The sequence below is a fragment of the Gambusia affinis genome, linkage group LG17, assembly GCF_019740435.1.
Source record: "Gambusia affinis linkage group LG17, SWU_Gaff_1.0, whole genome shotgun sequence".
Classification (NCBI taxonomy): Eukaryota; Metazoa; Chordata; class Actinopteri; order Cyprinodontiformes; family Poeciliidae; genus Gambusia; species Gambusia affinis.
The window spans coordinates 1,411,375-1,436,234 of NC_057884.1; the positions used below are offsets into that span (position 1 = coordinate 1,411,375).

General features: G+C 37.3%; 1 protein-coding gene across 2 annotated transcripts; it reads left to right on the forward strand.

The window, feature by feature from the left end:
• The first annotated feature begins 3,823 nt into the window (after positions 1 to 3,823).
• Positions 3,824 to 23,515, forward strand: LOC122847134 (serine/threonine-protein kinase Nek6-like). 2 transcript variants are annotated; one of them, XM_044144512.1, is made up of 10 exons: positions 3,824 to 4,185; positions 12,702 to 12,795; positions 13,272 to 13,412; positions 13,675 to 13,737; positions 15,277 to 15,387; positions 15,925 to 16,033; positions 17,558 to 17,665; positions 17,909 to 18,003; positions 21,965 to 22,078; positions 22,847 to 23,515. In XM_044144512.1, the coding sequence occupies exons 2-10, from the start codon at positions 12,706 to 12,708 to the stop codon at positions 22,955 to 22,957; spliced, it is 942 nt and encodes a 313-aa protein (XP_044000447.1). In that variant the 5' UTR covers positions 3,824 to 4,185; positions 12,702 to 12,705; the 3' UTR covers positions 22,958 to 23,515. The 2 variants fall into 2 exon arrangements, with proteins under 2 accessions (XP_044000447.1, XP_044000448.1); XM_044144513.1 differs by having other exon boundaries at positions 3,824 to 4,099.
• The last annotated feature ends 1,345 nt before the right edge of the window (positions 23,516 to 24,860 follow it).

Here is a 24,860-nt window from a genome sequence, read left to right on the forward strand (position 1 = left end):
ATTTTATGTTATTCTATATATTTCCTTTTAGCTATGAACCATATTTCACCACACACACACACACACACACACACACACACACACACACACACACACACACACACACACACACACACACACACACACACACACACACAAGCACAACACATACATGCGCATGTGCACGCACACGAACCAACTTTCTCACTATTCTCTTTACTTCACTAGGAAAGCAGGTGTTCATGCAAATTTTGACGGGAACCTTTTCTGTTCCAATGGGCAAACTCCGCCCACTCTGAGTAACACTCAACAGAAGTGGAGGAAAACATAAATACTCTCTGCATGACTCATTTATCTTGATTTTAATCAGCGGGTCAATTTGACCCAGAACAGTATGCGTGCCTCAAGTTCAATTATAAAGATCACCCATTGAAAAATAAATAAATCAAAATGTAATATAATTTTTTTTTTTCTCAAAAAATCAATTTCAAGGAAATTATAGTTTTGTAGGTTTCTTTCAGTGAATACCAATGAGTAAATGAGTAAGTTGTCATCATTGGTCCTTTATTTGTGAGAATAAAAAAATATCATTTCATAAATATTGATTGAAATGGTCAGTATTGGAGTTAATAATCAGATACAAAAATGTTTTGGAGAAATATTTTGGTTTCTGACACTATTGCATGATTAAACACTCCCCGGGTCTAATTGACCCATGAACATTATTGCTGTTCCTCAAAAACGAACATAACAGGAGGGTTAATGTCACTTTATAAAAATAAACCATCCATTTATTAAAATAACACCACCATGTGAGATTCAATTAGCAATACAAGGATCCATATGGGAATCATTTTTCTCCAATATTAATCTATAAAATGGTCCTCATCCTCTAAATTTGATACAATATGACCACATCTGATGTACTGTTCTTTTCAGATACTATCTACTACTGTGTTAATTATTATGGTTTATTTGCTAGTAACCAGTCAAGTTTTAGAGATAAACACACAGTATAAAATCTCTTACAATTAGTTTTGATAATTATAAAATATCTGTTATTGTTCTTCTTGACCTCAGTTCTGTTTTTACTACTGGTGTTTAAAACAGCAATTGTGTCACTTTTTTTTTGTGACACAATTGCTCATTACAAAAAAATCTTTCGATCTGTGTTTTTTACAGTTTTGCTTTTAACAAACACAAAGTTGCTGCAACTTTGTATTTGTGTTTGTAGGTTTTAAATTTGATGGAATTTCTTAAAATAAATACGGGAAAACTTGTTTGATGCACAAATAAATAAAAAATGTATCATTTATACTTTGTGGTTGAACTTTTAGAGCACATTCAAGAATATTGGTGTTACTTACAATTACAATTAGAAAGACAAACTATCTGACTGAACTGCCTCATGCTAACCAGGTTATTGCAAAAGAAATTGTTGGTCCCTGTGTTCATAACTCCTATCAGTTCTTTCAGTTTTCCATCAAATGGCACCAAAGGGCACGGTTGGTGGAGTTGGCTGCTGTGGGTATGCACATACTCTTGCTTAGTGACAAAAACATCAAATATCTGTATTGTCAAATCAGTCCATGACATAAAAGAAAACCTTAAACAAATATCAGAGCTCGAAAGCCAGTGCGGAATGATATCTCCAGGAGCAAAGTTGTCAAAAGAAGAATTTTCATTACAGAAAAGAGGGTTGAACGAAAAAGGTGGTTGGCATAAACAGGTTTTTGACTGGACTGGAAGGGCGGCTCATATAGAGGATACTGATGATTTGGATTTGGCTAATTAGTCAAGTTGTTAGGGAAGAGAGAGAGAGAGAGGAAGATTCAAGCGAGAAAATGAAAGTTTGGTTGGGACGCAGGTTAGTAAAAGAACTTTGAAAGAAAACAGTTCAGATGAAGAGATTCTTATAATCTGCAAGAAGATTGTTAGAGAGAAATTTAAAGTATGGTAATTCTTCAATTTAAAGAAGAAGATGATTCAGCTTGGTCCAGTAGCACTATCAAGAGAACTCAAAAATAAGATTACAGATATATCTTTAGTAAAACGCTTAAAGATGGGCGTGTAATGATTATTTGTAAAACAGAAGAACAGAAAAACAAGAAAATAACCCTAGCTATTAACAAATTGTGAGAGAAAAGGATTTTAGGATAGTAGAAAGTAATGATAGGAGTGATAAGAATACCTGTAAATGAAGACCTAGAAGAGATTAAAAAGAACATTAGGTGAATCAGATAAATATATTGTTGAAAACAATAGATGGTGAAAGAGTTGAAAGTTCATATATAATAATAGAATTTCAAGAGAATATTCTTCCAGAGAGCGTTAAGATTTCTTAGGATAGCGTTTCTCAACGGGGGCGTTCAGAGGATGGCAGGGGGCGCTGGACATTATTACAAAAGTGGGGCTCTGTGATTCCTTTGGGGGGCGTTTGCTCAAAGGTAAACTTTACACCTTATATGCACAACAATACCAGTTTAGACTTTGAGCAACTTGCTAAAACTGTATTGTGTAACATTAAAACATGCTTGGCTGCAACTACTGTACATCGATGGTAGCTCTTCTTCTCTTCAGTGTTTGTTAGCTTCTCCTGCTGCTGGTAGCTTCACCGCATCAGTTCAGCCAGGGCCGTGCAAAGACCTTTGGAAGGGCAGGGGCTCAAAGTTAAAAAAGGGAACATTGAATAAGATCTTAAAACACGTACAACAACAGAGCACCAACCCATATCAATCAAGAATTTAATTAGATCCTACTATCTAATTGCCATCATGTGGGGACAATGCAAAAAAATTTAAAACATTTTTCTGTTTTTCTTTCAAAAGAGGATTGGCTCTCTGTTTAAAAAAATATTTTCGGCTGTTGTTGGATACGTTATAGCGTCCGCCATATTGAAAGTGGCTTGTCTACCAGCAAGCTAATACAAGTAAATGGACCGAACTTCATAAAGTGCCGTTCTGCAAAGTATCTCAAGTTAATGAATGCCACTGACACAACCTCTCACACATTATTATATATAGGAGTGGAAAAAAAACAAACAAAAAAAAAAAACAACTAAGAACAACATTTCAAACTTTTTGATGTGATTATTTAATTGTTTTGGGAACAATAATTACATCAAAAGCACTGTTGTCCAATTAGCAATCTGCAGGACTCCAACTGGGATATACCCTTTCCATTTTGTTAATGTGCTTTTCTTAATGTTGTAGTGCTTTCGTTAATGTTGTAGTTCTTTCCTTAATGTTGTAGCGCTTTTGTTAATGTTGTAGTGCTTTCGTTGATGTTGCAGTGCTTTCGTTGATGTTGTAGTGCTTTTGTAATTTGTAATTGTGCTTCGTTAATGTTGTAGTGGTTTTGTTAATGTTGTTGTGCTTTCGTTAATGTTGTAGTGTTTTGCACCTCAGGGCCACCGTATAATTGAATACTAAAAATGTAAAAAATGATATGCCCCTGGCATATACAAACATAAACTGTCATCTTGTGGTTGAAGTGTGAACTACACTTGGTTCATGGAGCGGGAATTTGAAATGGGAAGGCTATCACCAAGTTCCCTATCAGTAAATTATTGAGTAAATTATTTTAACCCTGAGATTGCGAAGTAAAATATACATGTATGATTAAATAAACAAGATGTGACACATTCTAGAAGATATTCTCAATAAAGGCAAATATAAGCTTGAACCTAAGGGATGAATAATAGTATTAAAACAATACTTTGTTATAAACGTAGAACAGTTTCATTGAACTAAGTGGCACATTGACTTTTGTCATTTTTAACCTGAAGTATCTCTTTGAACATCATTTCAAACAAAAACAGTTACTAAATATGTGTTATCAAAAACGTTTAACTGAACATTAGCTGCTTTCAGGTGTGTTTAAATTTTAATTTATTAGATAATAGATAATTAGATAATAGCTCCATATCACATGTCGGAGCTGGCAGATGAGACGGGGAGCGGCGACGTTTGACCTAGTTTGGAGGAAACGCTTGTCATATTTCCTCCCCATCACTTCCCAGCTCATAGGTCTTCTCATTCAGAAAGTTTGACATCTTCGCTGCACAACGTGTGGGATACCCGAGATGGGCGTACTGCCAAACACGCCGGCTGAGCTCGAGGTATTTGTCGTTTGAAGAATTGGACAACTAGAACCAATGTAAACTGTCGACATTTCTAGTTCTCCGACAGCAGGACTGACTCTTAGGTAAGGCATACAGCTAGCTAGCAGAGTTTTGGGTGAGTTAACATATTGACGGAGCGAATCTAGCTGATAACATTAGCTCGCTGCTGGAAGCTGCGGACTTATCTTAAAGAGATGACAGGCTGCATAATATGTGTAGTTTATCTGCTTTAAAGTAGTGGACGTCGGCTATTAGTTATACGCAACCGTTTAATGTTCCGGTGGGATTTATGAGATTCACAATGTCCGAAATTCTATTTAAATTAATACAATTAGGTTTCTCACAGTCCTTCTGTTGAGAGACTGCGTGGGCATGCAGTATACATCTAAATATTTTGACGCACGTGTGTAGTTCAAAGTAAAATGTGACAGGATAATAGAAAACGCGCCTCTGCTGACAACACATCTCCACAGCTTCGTGCTTGTGGTAATCAGTTAAGTTTGCCTGCTGCGAGGTGGACGGTGATCAAACTGTGCTTTCTGAGAATGCCAGGGCATTTAAGGTCATAAAACTGCCTAAAAGTAGTCACGTGTCAGTTGTGTCATGGAGCTGATGTCCTCTGTGACTGCAGGAGCTTGATATAAAGTCATGGACTCATCATGTCTTAGTTGCTGCCACTCTGTCCTTCTCTGAGATTTCTAAACACTATTAGACTTTTTCTTGGGGAGGTTAATCTTAATATAATTTTGTTTTGTGCATTTGTGAGGGCTATGTTTAAATCAGAAACTATCTAACCTATGTTCCCTAAATTAGGGTAACATTCATTCAGGTTCATTACAGGCGTTATATCCTGTTTATGACAGTGTTATGCCAGTCTTATGCACACCCCTTCAAATAAAGTGTTACTGATATTAGATATTATATGTTATGAATTGTTTGTTGATTGGTAGTGGACCCAAATTTAGAAGTGCAGAGACATGAAGGTGATGATGAAAAAGGTTTATTAAAAAATAAGGAACAAAAACATCCACAAGAGACCAGGTCAGGAAACTAATAATAAATCCAAGGAATGTGAACACAAAAAAACAGAGCCAAACAGGGAGAAATGGAAGGAACCATTAAGGGTCGGTTTGAGAGAGGATCTTAAGTACTGGGAGGTAGATTACTGATTGCTGAAACACAGAACTAGGCTGATTGGCAGTCTGATCACAGGTGTGAGGGGAGAGAGGAGGAAGGCAGACTGAGAGAGAGGTGCAGGGGTGAGGGAGAGTGCTCAGAGGACTAGAAAATAAATCCAACACTAAAGAATAATTAGACTAAAGAAACATAATTAAACTAGAAGAACTAGAAATAAGAAATAATTATAAACACTAAGAAGAAGTGAACTGAAATAAAGCAAAATCCAGAAAAGACTAAGAACACAGAATAATGGAATTAAGATAGCTAAAAAAAGAGGAAGGACTAGCCACAAGAAATAAAATACAACTAATGATGGTGAAATGAAGCTTCACCATGAAGCACTGAGGCATTCCATCCAACCCAATTGTTCAACTCATGCATCAACAAAGTGGACATTATGTAAAACAGGCAATGTAAAAACAAAACGAAGCCTTACTAAGAATAAACAAGTAAATGATGTTTGTGAGTCTGATACATAAATTCTGATTATTTTCTTAATCTGTTTATATGAAACCATGGATGCATCAAAAAAGAAAACTAGAAATAAATGGGGGAGAGAGTTGTGATTGGCTTGTTACTCTAACCAAGCTATGTATAACAAAATTATATTATTTATTTATTACTTAAAAATAAAAACTTTATTAGATAATAAAGTTTTTATTATGTGGATGTGTGCTGTCTCATGTTTGCATCCTAAAATGACTTGGTCCACCTGGTTTTATCCTTGTCTTTCTGCTGAACTCAATAATGAGGTTTCTTATACATGTCATTAAAGTTCATTTGGAAATGACACTTGAGACTTGATAGGACACTCCCAGTGAATGGATAAGTTCATCCATTGAAGTATCCAATGAATGGATAAGTGTCGTGATCCTGTTCTAAAGTAGAACACATAATCCACTGTGTTGGTTTTTGGCATTATAGGCAATGGTTTATTATTTCTGTGTGAAACTATTTGGAGAGATCAAAATATTACCTTGTTACCAGACAAGGGAAAATTGGGTCCATCAGAAAAAAGTCCCTCCAATAAATTGCAAACACAATAAAATCCTAAAGCAAGAAAATGTGACGAGTGAAAGAGCAGGGGTTTGCCATTTAACTCGATCCGCAAACAAACTGACTAACCAGTTCCTGAAACAGTCACGTGGTATGGCATGCCTGGTGTTTTGTCAAAACTAAGTGTCAAACTAAGTTTCTGTAAGAAACATACAATACTCTGATCTAAAATCATGTCAAGAATAGACTTGTTTTAATGAAGTGATATTCAACAGTTACCACAATTTTTTCACAGTTTGTTTTTTTAGGTCTGAGTTTATGAATTACGGGAAGTTTGACTTTTGAGTTTTTCAGTAAGTCTTGAGGTTCCAATAAGAAAAACATAATAATTGGAGAAAGTTCAGTTCCAGTGAAGCCTGTACTGCTCAAAGGGGAGCTGTTGTGATAATGACCAGGACTGGATGATGATCAGTTCGTCACAGATGGTGTATAATTTAGTTTGTTGTTTCTTTAATGCTGTGATCTGTATAAAATGTTGGGGGATAGGGTTAGGGCATAGAAACATAGCAGTGCTATGTGTATGACAGAGTTAATGACACTCAAAAGAGGTGCTATTGAAAATTAATCTGTCACCAGACTATGCACAGGGTAACTGTTATATGTAGTTTTTAAATGTCTTTCTTTTAGGGGGTGATGCATTTTCTTGAGCCTTCTTCTGAGCATTCAGGAATTCATTCAACCACATTAATGAATTCATGCCTAACGGACAGTAGGTTCCATTAGGCAATGGAACCTACTGTCATTGCCTAATGTAAGCCACTGCCGGATATGAGTGACTCATTGGCAACTAGCAACAGATAAAAGCCTCTTTTAGATCATGTCACAATAGAGTCACAAGCAGAGTCCCTTCCCTTCCTTTACAAATTCATTTTTAATTTGTATCAATCAAGTCATTCATGCATTCATGTTGTTCCATGCAGCCTGACGGGTGTCCATACTTAAAATCCATGCTATGTTATGTTTCATCCTCTTATTATTATTTGCATCCCATTCTATTAACTAACATTTCTCAGAAAAAAAGTCATTGGACACTCACTTTGGAGCATTATTTGCTGAAAAGGAGCCTCATTGAGGAATAAAATAAATCACTGAAAAAAAATTAACTTAGGAGGTTATCACATTAACAAAAGAATATTATGTACTTTTAACTAAATAATTTCATGCTTCAAATAACATGAAATTATCCAACAATCATGTTGGATAAACAAGAAATGCAACAACTTCACGTTTATGAAATTTAATCATGTTGAGATTCATTATAGTCAGACTAATCTTGTGCTGAAGCTGAGTGAGATCACGGGATATCACGCGAGTTCACGCGAGACAATCGTATTTGTCTCAACTTGAATAACGTATTCAAGTTCAGATAATGTGATTCAATTTAGTCAGATTCATTTCCCTCCGAAGAGGATCTAGCGAGATCAGGGGATCATGAGAGATTATGGAAGATCACGAGACATAAGTTTTGCGCCTGGGAAAACTTCAAAGTGGTTTTAGTTACACTTTAAACTATAGATATTTGTTTTTCCCTGCAGGGCACTATTGGCATTTAAGAACTGCACTGTAACAGTGCAGTTCAGGGAGAGAGAACAGTCCCTTATGGAGCCACAAAAACATTCACCAAAAGTTTTACTTTGTTTGCTCATTTAACAGTGAAAAGTACGGAGCCCCCTAGGGGACATGGGGAATTTTTTTTCTTTTGCGTTACCTCGCAAAACTTTTGCGTTCCCTCGCAATACTTTTGCGTTACCTCGCAAAACTTTTGCGTTCCCTCGCAATACTTATGCTTTACCTCGCAAAAACGCTTATGCGTTCCGCTAAAAACTTTTGCGTTCCCTCGCAAAACTGTACTGATCAGTTGTGCGGCATAATTGAATACTGTAAGACTTTCTTACGGTTGCCGCCGTACTTTCTGATTTATGTAAGGTTTTTCCATGAATGTTAATATCACGTTGTGAAATATTTGAAGTTTTATATCTTTCTTTAGGATATAAATGCACCACAAACCTATGATATAAACAGAAACCTTCCGTAAGTAGGAAAGAAATATAAATACTGTACATCCAAACTATATTTCTGAGTTATTATCGCGGCGTAATAAGTCATCTGACAGTTTTGATTGTGTCTCTGTTGTGTTGGTTAGCTAAATGGTTTAAAGAGCTGCTTTTATGTTCAGTTTCATCTCAACCTTAACAGACATAAACATGCAGTAAATGAATCGATTTTCAATCAGTTTTTTTGCACCAAAGACTTAATAATAATAAACACGTTTTCACGTTTTCATTTCATTCATATGGCTCTGTAAGAGCCATATGAATGAAATAAGTTATTGATATGATAGGAGCACGCGACTTTGACACTTAGGTGGTGGGTGTGCCGATGTGGGAGTGAAGTCATCAAGTATGAATGGGAAGGTTGGCCTGCTGATTTGTGTGTATGGGGAAACGGTGAGCGGGTTGGTCAGTCCTTCCAAAGTTTGGAGCATAATAATCAAAATGGAATAAATCGATAAATGTGAACAAAGAAGTGGTTTGGAGCTAATTGATACACAGAGAGATGAGATTCCCCGAGTTAACCCAATACGGCTCTTTACCATAATTAGTTTGTTGTGTTTTTAATAAAAAAACGTGTTTATTATTATGAAGTCTTAGGTGCAAAAAACTGATTGAAAATCGATTTATTTACTGCATGTTTATGTCTGTTAAGGTTGAGATGAAACTGAACATAAAAGCAGCTCTTTAAACCATTTAGCTAACCAACACAACAGCGACACAATCAAAACTGTCAGATGACTTATTACACCGCGATAATAACTCAGAAATATAGTTTGGATGTACAGTATTTATATTTCTTTCCTACTTACGGAAGGTTTCTGTTTATATCATAGGTTTGTGGTGCATTTATATCCTAAAGAAAGATATAAAACTTCAAATATTTCACAACGAGATATTAACATTCATGGAAAAACCTTACATAACCTTATATTAAATCAGAAAGTACGGCGGCCACCGTAAGAAAGTCTTACAGTATTCAATTATGCCGCACAACTGATCAGTACAGTTTTGCGAGGTAACGCAAAAGGTTTTGCGAGGGAACGCAAAAGTTTTGCGAGGGAACGCAAAAGTTTTGCAAGGGAACGCAAAAGTTTTGCGAGGTAACGCAAAAGAAAAAAAATTCCCCATGTCCCCTAGGGGGCTCCGTAGAAAAGAAAGTCTTTGACTTTTAAAAAAAAATGTATTTGAATTAACATAATTAAATTATGGAAAGGATTTTCACATGATTAAATAGCTTTCTTTCAGCATGAAGCATGTTTGTTAAGCTAACTTAATTTTCATAAGTTGGATCAACTTAATAAGTAGTGCGAAGGTATCACTGTAACATAAGGTGGTTTCTTGGGTGTGCTGTGGTGCCACAGGGATTTAGCACACTACACGTTTGGAGGCCTTAGTCCTTGACGCAGACGTCACTGGTTCGACTCCCGGTCCTTGTACCTTTGCCATGTCCTCACCCTGTCTGCCTACTGTCTCAAAAAAATACGAGCCACTAGTGCCTTCGGAGAAAAAAAAAAAGTTGGTTTCAACTAAATTGCCATTAATCTTAGTTAAGTAAATTATTTGGTCCAAAGCTTTGCAAATTAGTTGGGCTGGCTCTTTTAAATTACATTGGGCCCATCTATAGTAAATGAGTTGAATCAAACTTAATAAATTAAATTGAGCCAAAATATTTGCTTTAAATTGGAGTAACCATAATAAAATAAGTTGAGCAAACTCATTTTATTTAAATTAGAATAACCATAATATATTAAGTTCAGCCAACAGGTTTGATTTAGAATCACCCTTAGAATAACCATAATATCATAAGTTGAGCCAACACAATTGCTTTACATTGGAATAACCTTAATAAATTTAGTAGACCTAATTTGCTTTAAATAGGAGTAACAGAATTACATGGTGCTGAAATAAAGCAAAGTAATCAGGTGGAAAACCTTTCCAGGTTTTTTTTATGTTCATCCAAAGAGTTATTTTTTTCAGTGATGGTAAAAATCACTGAAAAAAATCACTGAGCAGGTTTGACGATAGCGTCGAACCTGCTCAGCAAGAGTACCTTCCAATTCATCCATTTTGAGAGAAAGGTGATGCGTGCAATTAATTTTTCCAAACAGGGCTACTTAGGTTTGGAGTTTTTGTCTCATTTAAAAAGCTATATTTTGTGTTTACGTGTGCTATCTTTACATATTTAAATTGGTTTGATGTTCTGAAACACTTAAATTTGAGCATTGTTTCCTCATTTCCATCACAAAACTTTTTTACATAGTGTGTTTGACATGACAGTGCTTCATTTAATAATTAATACTTTAAATGATGGATTACAGCATGTATGGTATTTTGTTGATTAAAAAAAGGCTACTTGAACAAAACGGTGGATGTGGTGTAGTTCATGAAAAGATTGTGTGGAAATTTAAATTTGTTTTCTACAGTTACAAAGATCCAGGATTTAGATGCACATTTTAGAATCCTTTTTTTAATGTTCAGTGGTTCCCGTCTTAAAATAACATGGGTTTTGCAAAAATGCAATGGGCTGTCATTTTTGCATGTTTCAAGTCAGAATTACTTGAGTTACACTGTTCATTCACTAAAAGTTTTACTTTGTTTGCTCATTAAAGCAGATTTGAAAGTATCAGAGGAAGTTAATAACAAGGAACACGAACACACTGAATGATGAATACTTGAATGATCGTTACACTTCATAAGTCTAGTAAAAGTATTTTGATAGACATTGTTAGACATTTTAATCTAATTTAAAGAAAAGGCATCAAATGTTAAAATTTTTACAACAGTTGAGCAGATTATGTTTATGTTTAAGAATTTTATGAATGGACACCATCCATCCATCTGGGATGATGTGTGATGTATGATGGCTGATTGCAGACTCAAATGCAGAGAGGCTCATATGTGGAGTTATGATGATGATTCAATGAAAACATGAGAACCAAAATGTACAAAAATCCACAATAAGAAAACCAGCAAGGGAATATGTGGAGTACAAGGGATGGAGCGAGGAATTATTGGAAGAAGGCGAAAGGATCCGGCGGGGGTCTAACAAAAAACCTGGGCGGATGAGTGCACTGGTGTGAGTGAAAGGAAAACCTCTGCATAACCGAGGAGAGGGAGAGAGACAGTGGCAAAGGGGGAGAGAGAGACAGAAACAACCAAGTCAGAGTGGGGGATTAGAACTAAAACTAAAACAAAGCTATTTTCATAATACAAGCAAGAGTATGTTAGCCTGGTGATAAAGGAGGCAAGAGTCTGATGGTGTGGCAACGAAAGAGCAGATACCTTGGAAGACACCTTTGGAGAAGTTACCTTGGCAGAGCAGCAACTTGAAGGTCGACCATGACGACGGAGGGAGCCACAAAGAAGATCTGGAGGCTGGCCTTTCCAGCCACTGGAGCACTGGACGAGGAGCATGACTCATGCAGGGCTACCGCACCAGGAGAGCTTGAGGCATATTTTGGACATAGAAGCATTGGAGCTGGGGAAGGCGACCAACATAGAGGCTCGGGTAACAAGTGGGTCAGCTTTCACCATGTGACAAAGCTACCTACAGCAGCCCTGTACTCAACCTCATCACCAACCAAAGCTCATCACCAATACAGCCAACAACAGCTGAGTCATTCGAGAACTTCTATAGGTGACAAGTCTCTGCAATAGCTGAAATCAGTAATATAGAGGGTGAAGAGAAAGGGAGAGAGAACAGTCCCTTATGGAGCCACTGTGTTGCTGATAAAACTGTTGACTCATGCTGTTGCAGGTGCACAAATGGTGGTATGTCAGTAAGATAGTCCACAAACCAGGACACAAGGTGGGATTCATCCGCATCGCTGTCAACTTCTGACCTAGTAGGGCCGAACGAATGGTGTTGAATACACTAGAGAAGTATAAAAATATAATCCTCATTGTGCTTGCAGGCTGGTCCAATTGAGTGTATGCACATTGAGGCAGTCTGATCACATTGAGCAGGGAGATGATGGCATCCTCAACTTTTAAGTTCAGGTTGGTAGGCAAACGGCAAGGGGTCCAAGTGTGGTTGGAACAGGGGCTGGAACTGCCTCCTGGGTCTTCACAATGTGAGAGGTCAGCGCTACGGACCTAGTCCTCGGAGCCACGGGGTCATAGTGTTTTCGGCACCCTAACAATGTAGGACATTTGTCAGTAAAACCTCTATCACAGGAGAAAAGAAAAGCATAGTGGTTGATTTTGAGACCTTTACTGAGGTTGATCGGCTTCACATGTAAAAATAAGCCAATAAATCGTCAAGTAAAATGCTGAGCAACTGTTAAATAATCAACTATTATTTGTTGCAGATGAATGTGTGTTGACATGGAAGCACAAAACAACAACCACCCTGCTTTGGACAATCACAACATCCTATGCATGCTTGCTGCTCAGGGGGATCAGGTTAGAAATCTGACTATTATCTTTATCGATGGGTGAAATCAGAGTGCTTTCAGAAGAGAGGAACCATTTGTTTCTAAAAGTTGTAACTTCTTGTAGGAGACATAACATTCTCACAAACTGAATTTTTGCTTAAATCATCTGCTGTTCTATCCAAACCCATTCCCCATATTATTATGACCACTATCATTATTTTTCACTAAATGCTACAATGTAACATTGTAATATGCCACAGTGATACTACAATGCTACAATTGTATATAGTTTCAATGCTACTACAATGCTACTATAGATTATATAGTATCAATGTTACTACAAATTATCCTGAAACTTCTAAGCTGGTTCCAGATTGACCACTACCTGTCGATCTGGAACTGACTTTTTGGAAATTCTATTACACAGCTTTTGTTAATGCTGTAAAATTTCTTTTTCTGCCATTTGAGTTTGACAGTTCTTCCCCTAATACTTTTGTTGAACAGAGACACGTATCAAGCCTTCATCATTGCTGCACTATGGCAAACTTCCGCATTGAAAAGAAGATTGGTCGTGGTCAGTTCAGTGAGGTCTATAAAGCCACATACCTGCTGGATGGACAGCTGGTTGCACTCAAAAAAGTTCAGGTATAGTGCTCTAATTGGGCTTCAGAACAGTCTTCTACTGGTGGTTAGTAAGTCAGCTGCTGTCAGTGGGCTAATATCAGTATAAAATGGAAGATTTTATGGTGCAAAATAATGTTGTGATTTCACAAAATATGGACAAAATGTTGTTAAATAGATTTATCTAAAATCTATTTAAAACATTTAAACATCTCTTGGATATTTCTTTAACTTGAATGCTGTTCTATCTCTGTAAGAAAAGACCATTACAAATTTTCCACTGCAGATTTTTGAGATGATGGATGTGAAGGCTCGTCAGGACTGCCTTAAGGAGATTGATCTGCTAAAGGTAAAGTCCTCCCATGCTAATGTATTCATTTGATAAAATTCTTTAAAAAGTGCATAAGAGAACTGCATGAATAGATTTTTGACTGAAATGAAATTTCCTAAAGAAACAATCCAGGAACAACAAACACTAGGCTGAATTGTCAGTAAACAAGCACAACACTGCAGTTTAATTACTCTTCTGACCCACATGAAGATTTACTCTAAAACAGGTGAAAACCCGCTTGATTTGGGAGACATGCAACATAGGGTGGACATGGAGATTAGGGGGAAGTCAGAGGCGAACAGCTGTGAGGCTGATGATTGACTCAGTGACATACAATGAAGCATGGAGCGAGCTTCTTTGAGATAGATCTGAATTGAATATCTCTAGAAGACAGAAAAACCTTCTATCCCGGTGAGTATTTGGGAACCGGTATATGACGACAATCGATGGTTCTGGAAGGAAGCTTTCTGAGAGGGACAAGGTGACATGGTTTGGAGAAACGGTCTACTATGGAAAGAATAGTAGTCATACATTGCGACATGGGAAGACCAGTAACAAAATCTGCTGAGAAGTGGGATCAAGAATGCTTGGGAACCTTCAAAGGTTGGAAAAGACCTGCAGGTGGCAAATGGGATGGTTTATTACGGGTGCACACTTTTTTTTTACCCCTCCAGGGGGCCTTTTGTGGGCTCTAGTGTCCCTTATATGAAAATAGGCTGACAGGGAATAGATCAGCATGCCGTCCAAATATACGAAGACGAAATGTTCAAAAAGTCTCAGAGGACATCGTTGATGAGAGTTTGGAAGACTGAAGCAGAATTTGAAAGACCAAAAGGCATAACAAGATATTCAAAACTACCTATGAGTGTTTCAAAAACTGTCTTCCATTCATCTCCTTGGTGTATGCAAACCAGATGGTAAGCGTTATGGAGATTGAGTTTAGAAAAAAATTGTGGCTTCTTGGACAGGCTCAAAGGCAGATAAAGTAAGAGGAAGTGGGTACTTGTTCTTTACTGTGATATGATTTAATCCCCTGTAGTCGATGCAGGGTTTTATAAATGTACCTCAAAACTGTCAGCTGTAAAGTAAGGTAAAGTTATAAAAAACACCATAATCAACAATTGCAAAACTAGCAACAAATATTAAATTTTGATGAATGCCATCCTGAATACACAGCAAATATGTTGGTCAATTTTCCTTTAATTTTGGCCACTCCTGAAGACAAATATTCTCCTCTGATGCGCCACCAAATTACCTACAACAACCCATGAAGCAGCACGGTTCATCGCGCTTTTATTTTGAAAACCGACATACAAAATGAAGCAGTCACCAGGTAATACGAGGCATCGTTTGTTGTCAGTCATGTGGTTTTCAGCAAGACAACACAAGCAAGCATTGAAGCGGGGTTTCATCTGACACACTCCTGTTTTACTCAGTCTACAACCTCAAAGCCTGGCTTCAGATGTCACATCTGTATCTGGGTCTAGCTAGATACAGGAAAACATTCCATTGAAATGATACCTCCTGAAGCATACACTTCCTGTTTGTATGTTGCAGCAACTGAATCACCTTAACGTAATCAAGTACCTGGGCTCTTTTATCGAAGACAATGAGCTGAACATTGTTCTGGAGCTGGCAGATGCTGGAGATCTTTCTCAAATGATAAAGGTCAGATACAGGTCACTGTAAACACCAGATTGCACAGAAAGTAAAAAGTTTCATCCGCAATTAAGTTTTGTTGCATGTTTATATTAACAATTGGTATTAGCGTGGAATTCTAAATCTTTTTATGTGTAAATGTGAAACAACAATGAGAATATTTCCATTTTACTTACATGTATCTGAGTAGAAAAGAAAATGAGAAATGCCACAAACAAGGCAAGAATATACAGATGTGTGTGCAACAGTCTGACTTCATGACCTATGAACAGTTGTTTCATTGCCACTACCTGACTTTACATATAATACTGGTCATTCTTTTCTACATGCATCAAGTATCAAAAGCTTTGAGTTTGCAGGGGCGATTCCAGAGCTTTGCTTGTTGTCTCAGTGAACCTGGTTTATTTCTTGTTTCTCAAGTAAAAAGCAGCTACTTATAATTCTTGTCTAATCTGTCAATGCACAGCACTGAAGCTATAAACATTTTTGGTTCACCTAGATTTAGAATAGAATAGAATTAATAAATTCTTGAATGTATCCTTGCAGCACTTCAAGAAAAAGCGACGGCTGATACCAGAGAAGACGATCTGGAAATATTTTGTACAGCTGTGCAGTGCCCTGGAGCACATGCATTCACGCAGGGTCATGCACCGGGGTAAACAGCTGTGTACAGATTCATTCATTCTCCAGGTTACATTTTCAGCATGCACACCTCATGTCTGTTTCTATGTACATGGGCCCAATGATCGTATAAATGTTAGGATCTCCCAGTTAAAAAGACAAATCAATAACTGTCTTTAGAAAGTGAAAGATAATGGTGCTTAATTTGTGTAGCTGAGCCAACATGGTCGATATTGGTAGGCTTATTGAAATATATTCAGAAGTACGCTTCTATTTAAGACAAACAGCAGCTTTAATGGAGTTCCACAAGCTTGTTTATAGGACATGGCACTGTGAGGCGTCCCTCCCCCCGATAGTCTGGTAGACTGTTTGTTTGGGGACCAAACATATGTTTAATTTTCAGTTCACTGTTTTGGTGAACTGAAAACAGTGAACAGTGTGACAGTAAAGTAATTTACTGTCACACTGCACTGTCAAACAATCCAAACCATTTGAAAAAGAACATGTTCCCCCCTTCACCTGTAGTGGAGCTGCACCAAGACATTCTGAAGGAAATGACATGAAAACTTCTGAAGAAGACACTGAGCAAAACGTCCTTCACAAAATGTAAACAAAAATAAATTTTATAGGTTGGAGCATCTCCTTCTGGCTTTGTTTAAAGACATTTCTCCCACCAGCGATAGACACGTGCATTTGTTTTGGTTGTATTAACCCAGAATGTAGTCCACTTCCTGCTTTTGGAGCAATCTCCAGTCCACTTAGTGTTCACATATGTATTATAAACGCACCAGAGTTTGTAGAACCAAAGTTCACTGTTTTGGTCCGAATCAGAGTTTCATTACAAATTTCCACCAATCCAGACAAACCAGACTTTCTTGGCATACGGACTACTGAATTAAAGTAGGCTGGTAGGAATGCACCTCTAGTGTATGAGATGTCAAAATTTGAAGAAAATAATAAATAATGTTCCACGTTACTCTCTCTCTCATTATTTTGACTAGCAAACAGAAACAATATTAAGAGTCTCTACTGACCAAAAGCAACTAATGTTTAGTCTGATTTAATGTCACAGTGACAAAAGGCTTTGGGTTACAAGTTTCAGCTGGTATTTGTTCAACTTCTTTTATTTTAGGAGACCATGCTTAAAGAGAATTGTTTATGCATCAGAAATATCCAATTATTTTTTAAGTGAAGAAATACAAAAAAAGGGAAAAATGCTATTATTGCTAAAATGTGCTACCATACTGATAAAATGACCTAAATATTAGGAACATCTTAGCCTCTACAGGTAAGCAAATTGATCAGCAGTGATGGTCATGACTTGTCCCTTTTATTCAGCCCTATGTCCCCTACCAAGTAGAGTGTTTATTTATACTCGTTTTGAAGTATAGTGTAATGTTTAGCTTGATTACCTAACAAAGATGATTTCCATCTTGAAGAAGGGAAAAAATGTCTTTATATTGTAAAACTGTCTTTGTATATTTCTTGTAATTTGAATGTACATATTTATAATGAATTATGTTCTGGGTCTGAAGGAGGTTTGGATGTGTGTAAACAGATATCAAGCCAGCCAATGTGTTCATAACAGCCACAGGGGAGGTAAAACTGGGAGATCTTGGATTAGGACGCTTCTTCAGCTCTAAAACCACAGCAGCACATTCTTTAGGTAACACACACACACCAAGCAAATTCTAGTACCTGCTGTACATGAATGCAATGTGTATGTATTTTACTGAAGTGGTACTTTGAAATTAGTGTTATTAAAACAAGCATATAGACAGTTGGTAGACATTTTTCTGAAGTCTTCCTTTACTGTTATTTTAGTAAGTTTTATTTTCTAGATCACAACTCTTCTCGATGCTGGAGATTATGCAGTGACCAAACTGTAACTTTCCTTCCACCTTTACAGTGGGAACCCCTTACTACATGTCACCAGAAAGGATCCATGAGAATGGATACAACTTCAAATCAGACATCTGGTCCCTGGGTTGTCTTCTGTATGAGGTGAGCTGCCATAACCCTGACCTGGACAAACAAGGGTTTTGGTATCTGCAAAATTAGCCTAGTCTATAGAAAAGATATTTAATCATTTTGCTTGTTTCCCTCTCAGACTCTTACTTTACATACACCTTCATCTCTATGGTAAGCTGTATCCATAAATACTTAAAAAAACATCCTATGCATGGTAGATTCTGATTCATTTGTCCCAAAAAAAAAACATGAAGCAAAATATTTGCTTAAAAACTAAATTCAATTAATGCGGCTGGTTGAACCATGATTAGCCATTACTTTGGGTCTCTTTTCTTACCAGTGTTAAGTCATCCAGCCAATAGTTTGTGCAGGAGAGAAACAGAGTTAAACACTGAAAGATGGGGCATAGTGCTTTCTCTTGTTCTTTTAGATGAAGAAAGAAAATGTTGGAAAGTGCAGCAGTAAATGATAGACTTTCAATGGAGAAAATTGTTTCACTCAAAATCTGCAGTACTGTATAGTACTACAGATTTTATCAGCTGGTTATAAAACTACTAGTTATCACAGTCAAATATGCTGATATCTAAACATCACAACAGATAATGGCTAACATTCCAGCCAACTTCTATTTATTTCATTGTGGGAATGTTTCTTTATTCATTTTTGTTTTGATTTACAAAAAGAAGGTTGCTGATTTCTTTAGGAATAAAACATGTTTTACAAGCTGTCTGAAATGAGCTGCCTGAAAGGAGTAATGTCTTCTGTGCATACAAAAATATGGTGGTGGAAAGATTTTAGCTGACTTGAAAGCATCATGTCTGCACATCTGCTTTACCTGATGCAGTTTTCAAAGAGAAATTTTTCTATCTAAGTGATAACTGCAGAGTGGCTTGCTTCCAGAGCTGCTGCTGGCTGGAACTGGTTGCTCTGTGGTAAACTAGCACCCCACCTTTCACCAACAACCTTCCGTGACCTTGAAATGAAAATGCTTATGGTCAGTGAATGGATTTTTGAGGAGTAATCCAGCAGCTAATAGCAGCTGGAACTCACTGACTGTTCAATGGGACTGTTACAATATCAACCACTACCAGAAAGATTGGTCTCATATGCCTACTGGACAGTAAAACAGCCTACTTCAATTACCAAATGTAAGCAGTGGACCATTCAACTGCCACTAATTCAATGTGGCCATTAGTGGCACTTGTTTTTTTTTCTTTATTTTCTCAGAGATTGTGAGAAAGTATTGACAAGAACACTAGAAAGTGAACAGATGGTTCTCGTAGTGTTTAGTGAAACATACTGATTTACTGCAAAGTTTAAACTGAACATTGGTTCAGATGTAACAGCCAACTTAATTTAGGTATCAGAAACCTAGCAACTAAAGCTTGGTGGGAATATTCACGGTTCCCATAAGTCTGCCTGGAAGAGTATTTGTGTCTTTCTGAAAATGTCTAATTAGGTTTTAAACCTGATGTAGTTGAAACTGATGTGACAAAAAGGGTCTATATGAACCTGTCTGTACTACTTTCCTAACTGGTGCAGGAAGCTAACAGTGGTTTATTCTGTTCAGTCCTGAGATTAGCAGCTGTGGTTGGATGTAATGTTTCTCCCATGTGAAGCGCTCTGGGATTACCTTCTGTACATTTAAAGAAAGCTTTCTCTTGCTTTGCAACTGAACTGGTATTCTTTATAGTGAATAATGATGCAAAGATTTCCCACAGTGATGCCATGATGGAAGCCGTTGGGATTTCTCACTCTTTGCTTTATAAAATGTGTGGAAGATCAAATGACAAATCTTCTTATATTACTGGATGCCTTCAACATAGACACCGCCTAGAGCCCAGTCCATTGTCTTCCACAGTTGGCTTTTCACCAGTAGAAATGTGAAAACTGACTGTTTGCGTCTTGGCCTGAACTGCTCTGTGTTCAAGTGAAACAGGTTAAATCTAAGCTCACTTTATGAGCCAACTTAATGTAACAGACATCTTTGTTGTATTTTAACCCCACCAGTTATGGGCAGATCATTTTCTCAAGCTGTCTGAAATGAGCTGCCTGAAGCAGCAGGGAGTAATGTCTTCAGTGCGTCTAAAAATGTGGTGGTGGAAAGATTTTAGCTTCCACCACCTGGTGACAGTGTGGACCAGATGGACTTCTTCTCATGTTGTTGCTTGCCTCCTGTGTGTGAATAGAGGCCTCTGTTTTCATTCACTTCCTTCAATTATATTGGAATGCTGGACCATTGTTCACTATTAATATGGAGAGACTGACCTTAGACTGACCTTCTGGAGTGTGTCAGAGGATCTGATTGGCCAGTAAACATCAACACGTTGTGCCAGGCTGGAACACTTGATAGTGTTCTCACAGCTTCATTCTGTTTTGCTTCTTGCCTTCTTTACAAAGTCTAACTGAAATCTGAGTACATAGATCGTGCCTCAGCCTTGAAATGAATATTCCTGGAAGAACATTTAGTTTCTCTCATATCTAATAAACATCTTCCTATAACACTGAGAACAATTGAAAAGGCTCCTAGGCCGTGGCTGTCACAATACTCGCACCCTTGACTATTGTTAAAAAAATAAAACAACTTTAGACAGTGGTACCCAAAGTCAATCTTTGAGGGCCGGCATTTTGTATGTTCTACTTCTCTCCCTGGTTTAACGCATCTGGATTAAATGATGGCTCATTAGAAGGCCTAAGAAGAACATTGACATGCTGAAAAGGTTATTACTACAACCAGGGAGAGAGGTAAAACATGCAGGATGCCGGCCCTCGAGGACCTACTTTGGGCACCACTGCTTCAACCTTGTTTCACCATTGTGTCATTCAAATGTGCATTCATGTTGAAATATTTGACTGCGTAGTTTGTCCCAATTCTCCACATCTGGCCTTTGCCCCATTTCCTCTGGGTCGTATTTCTGCACTTCTGGTTAGCTTGCATTCAGTCGGATCTCGGCGAAGTATTTTACCCACAATTCCTTTCCATTTTGAAAGGTGGAAATATGGCAATTCTTTTGTCTTTATTGAGAATTAATAAAAAATAAAGCACACATCAGTAACAAAAGGTTTGATATGATAAACTGAGCAGAAAAAGGAAAAAATCAAAAGAACAGTCACAAACTACCTGTGAGGAAAGTAAAACAAAATGTTACAAATGCAAGAGGAAAAAGTATGGATATTTGTATTGAATTTTGTTGTCAGAAAATCATTATAGAAAAAACTTTATACAGAATTTTAAAATTAATTTCTTTATGTTTTTTGAGTGGAAAAGAAAGATATTTGGTTTTTATTTTCTTTAGAGATATCATCATTATTTTTAAACGAATGTTTTCTTCTCAGGGAGATGTCAGAGTGCTCCTTGTGAATTTATTATTACATTTCTTTTGTCACTACAACCATACATAATCAGACGTGGCTCTTTTGGAGTAACAGCTGAATGTAATCATACCTTTAATTAAATCATATAGTAGGAGAAATTGCCTTTAAAACTATTAAATTGAATGTATATTTTAATGCGTATTTTTTTGATAAAATCATCATAGTTGCCACTGAAGATATGGCAATCCTCACAGAGCAAGCTATTTGTTGTAAAAAAGTAATCTGTTTCAAATGCATTAAAAATGCATTGAAAGAATTTTTGTTTTGCTCTATTGAACATGTGAGAATACATAGAATTTTGCTCAGTGTTAAACAGGTCATAAAAACGCTTTTGAACAGCCAAATATCTTCAGCAATGACTTTGGGAAATAATAATGCCCAAACTGTACATTTAAAATCCTTTTTGTTGTTGTTGTAGTTGTGCCTTTTAGCAGCACAAATGCCTAAACAGATCCAGTGTGAATGTGAATTTGAACCCTTGTTCACTTTGATTGAGTACACACTTCATAAAGGGGCGTAGAGTGCAGTGATCAGGCCCTACTCACCCTGAGAAAATGTGCTTCTTGATTTTTCTGGCAAGATTTTGTGTCATTGACTCACTGGCTCCCTCTGTCTCTAGATGGCTGCACTACAGAGTCCATTTTATGGGGACAAAATGGACCTTTTGTCCCTTTGTCAAAAGATTGAGCAGTGTGACTACCCTCCACTCCCATCTGACCATTACTCAAAGAAGGTAAACTACTTTGTCTAATACCCAACTTGTCTTCCATTTTCCTTCAACGGTGATTTTTCAAATGGGTGTGTAAATGTTTATTGATTTGTGTTCACAGGATTTGTACATCACCGATTTTAGTCTCTGCTGCTAAATACAAATGGTGTCCACAGTTAGGTGCACTTATTCTGTGATAATTTTGACAGCAGGAGATGGGATGGGATAAAAAAACTGCTTCCTTAATTATATTAACATTTCTTTCTTTCTTTCACTCTTGTCCTTTGGTGTATTTTGTATGTACCTTCCTTATATTTGCTCATTTGGTTTCTTTTAGAGCCCTCTGAATCATTGTGTGTATGAATGGTTTTGTACACATAAACTTGTCATGTGATGTTTCAAAAGGAAAAACTGAGAACTGACAGGTCTTCACTCAGACTGAACAAACTCCTCTGTGTTTACTCTGTTGGGTTTTATGTTAATTTGAATTTCAGTTGGAAGCTTTAAAACAGAATCCTGGGTACTTTTGAAAAAACTGGATTAGCTGATTCTTGCCACTTCAAGCTGCAGACCCCGTCCAGATCAGAGAGCTGTAGAACCGTCTTTGCTTAGTGCTGTTTTTACATATTTAAGTCATTTCAGTGAAACAACAATTGGACAAAAGGGTTTATAACATTATTTTAATAGATATATTTGTTGAAACTGTCCTTTGAAATGAAACAGGATTTTTTTTCTGGTTTAAAACACACAGTTCTGTTACTGACAAGATAATGAATCCCACCTTATCCCCAGCTGCGTGACCTGGTCAGCATGTGCATCAACCCAGACCCAGTCCAGAGGCCTGACATTGTCTTCGTGCTACAGACAGCCAAACAGATGCACATGTGGATGTCCAGCACCTGAACGAGTGGAGCCCACTCTGCCCGGTCTGAGGAGCTTGGCTGCAGCTGCTGCTTCAGAAATCAGCTTGGGCTTCCATTTCTCAAGCAAAATCTAAGAGATGTGCTTTAGTGCACTAAGGTGTTTTTCTGTGAATACTTCCAATCCATTTGTCATGACTGTGATAAAGAGGCACCGTAGCAGAATTAGCATTCAGCAAGTGAGTTTTTCTATGGCTGGTGTCTGACCTTGAAGAAATGTTTGTTCCTCTCATCATTCCTTACAGTCATTAGACTTAAGTTCTAACAACTGAACAAATGATTGGGGCCAAATGAAGTGCATCCCAGTGAGTCATGCTTATAGACTGGTCCAAAAGTTACTCAAATTGGATTAGTAAGGAGGCTTGTGAATGTGCCAAGTGAGCTGTTTATAAGTGATGTTTATGATTTTTGTTCTTATAAGCAGCAGAGAAAATCCAGCCCCATGCTTAGGAAGAATTCAACATGTTCAGTTTCCATGGATAACAGATCCTGCCAAAATTGAGAACAAATATAAAAATAAATAAATGGCTTGAAAAAGTGAGTAATGTGCTAAATACTTCATCCAAATTATAAAATATTAAGGACTGTCACAACTGATTTGATTATACAGTGTGATTTACTGTATCAATTATTCACTTAATTTTCCAATCTTAGTTTAACTAGTTTCCTTAATTCAGGGGTCTCAAACTCAATTTCCCCGGGGGCCAAAGGAGGTAGAGTCTGGGTGAGGCTGGGCCGCATCGGGTTTTCCACAAGAAAAGCTCTTACAAAAACATTCCAATGTTATCAGATGTCTTTATTTTTATTTTTTAAACACAAAATAAGATGAAAAAATAAATAAATTAACAATTCATAAGAAAAAAAATTAATCAGTAATAAATAAATAAAATATAATAATAACACAGCAGCTATAGAAGACTAGATAAACGTAATTATTATAATTCAGATTCAAATGGCTGTATTAACAGTTCTTTAACCTTTAACTTTCTGAACATGAATGGAACATTGAACATAAACTGTTATGAATATAACAGTTTATAAACTGTTTCTTCTGCCTACTTCTTACTGCTAGAGGTCTGGCAGCGCTTCCTCTCGCAGTTGAGACCCTAAGTAGAGCTTGAAGATGCTCGTCAGTAAGTCTGGACCTGTACTTGGACTTATTGAAGTTCAAGGTAGAGAAGAGCTTTTCGCACAAGTATGTGCTCCCAAAAAGACACATGGTCCGCTTGAACATTTGGGAAAGCTCAGGAAGCTGGGTGGCAATTCTCTCAAAATTGCCCAAGCTTGTCTGCTTTTCCACTCACCTCCCTGAACTTGGCTTTGAGTTCAGAGAGGCACTGCGGGTCAATGAGCTCCATTTGAAGCACTGTGATTGGTAAGTTAGTTCAGCTCCGCACACAACACTGAAAAGTGCCAATCATATCAAACTCGCGGGCAGTGTTGGTATAGTTACTTTGAAAAAGTAACTTTAATCAGACTACTGATTACTCCTTGAAAAAGTAACTTAGTTATATTACTGACTACTTGATTTGGAAAGTAACTAAGTTACACTAAAAGTAATTTTTTAGTTACTTTCATTAGCTGCTAACAACAACACTCCGCCTCCTGTGAAAATAACATCGAGCTTTGCCAATACTTTTTTGTAAGCTACTTTATAATGGTAACATCAACAATGTGTCTCCACTGATAAGGTTGAACTGAAGAGGAGATTGTAGAAAAATAAAAAACGTGAGTAGTTTGTGTGGTCCACTGTTGTCTGGAAAACTCTAACAAGGATTTTAAAGCCCCCCCCTGCCCCCCCAGCCTCCAGGTTCTGCGTTACGGCCCTGCATTTGATGTCACTGCGCACAGAGCTCCTCCTGCAGCTCACAGCTCAGATGGCTGCA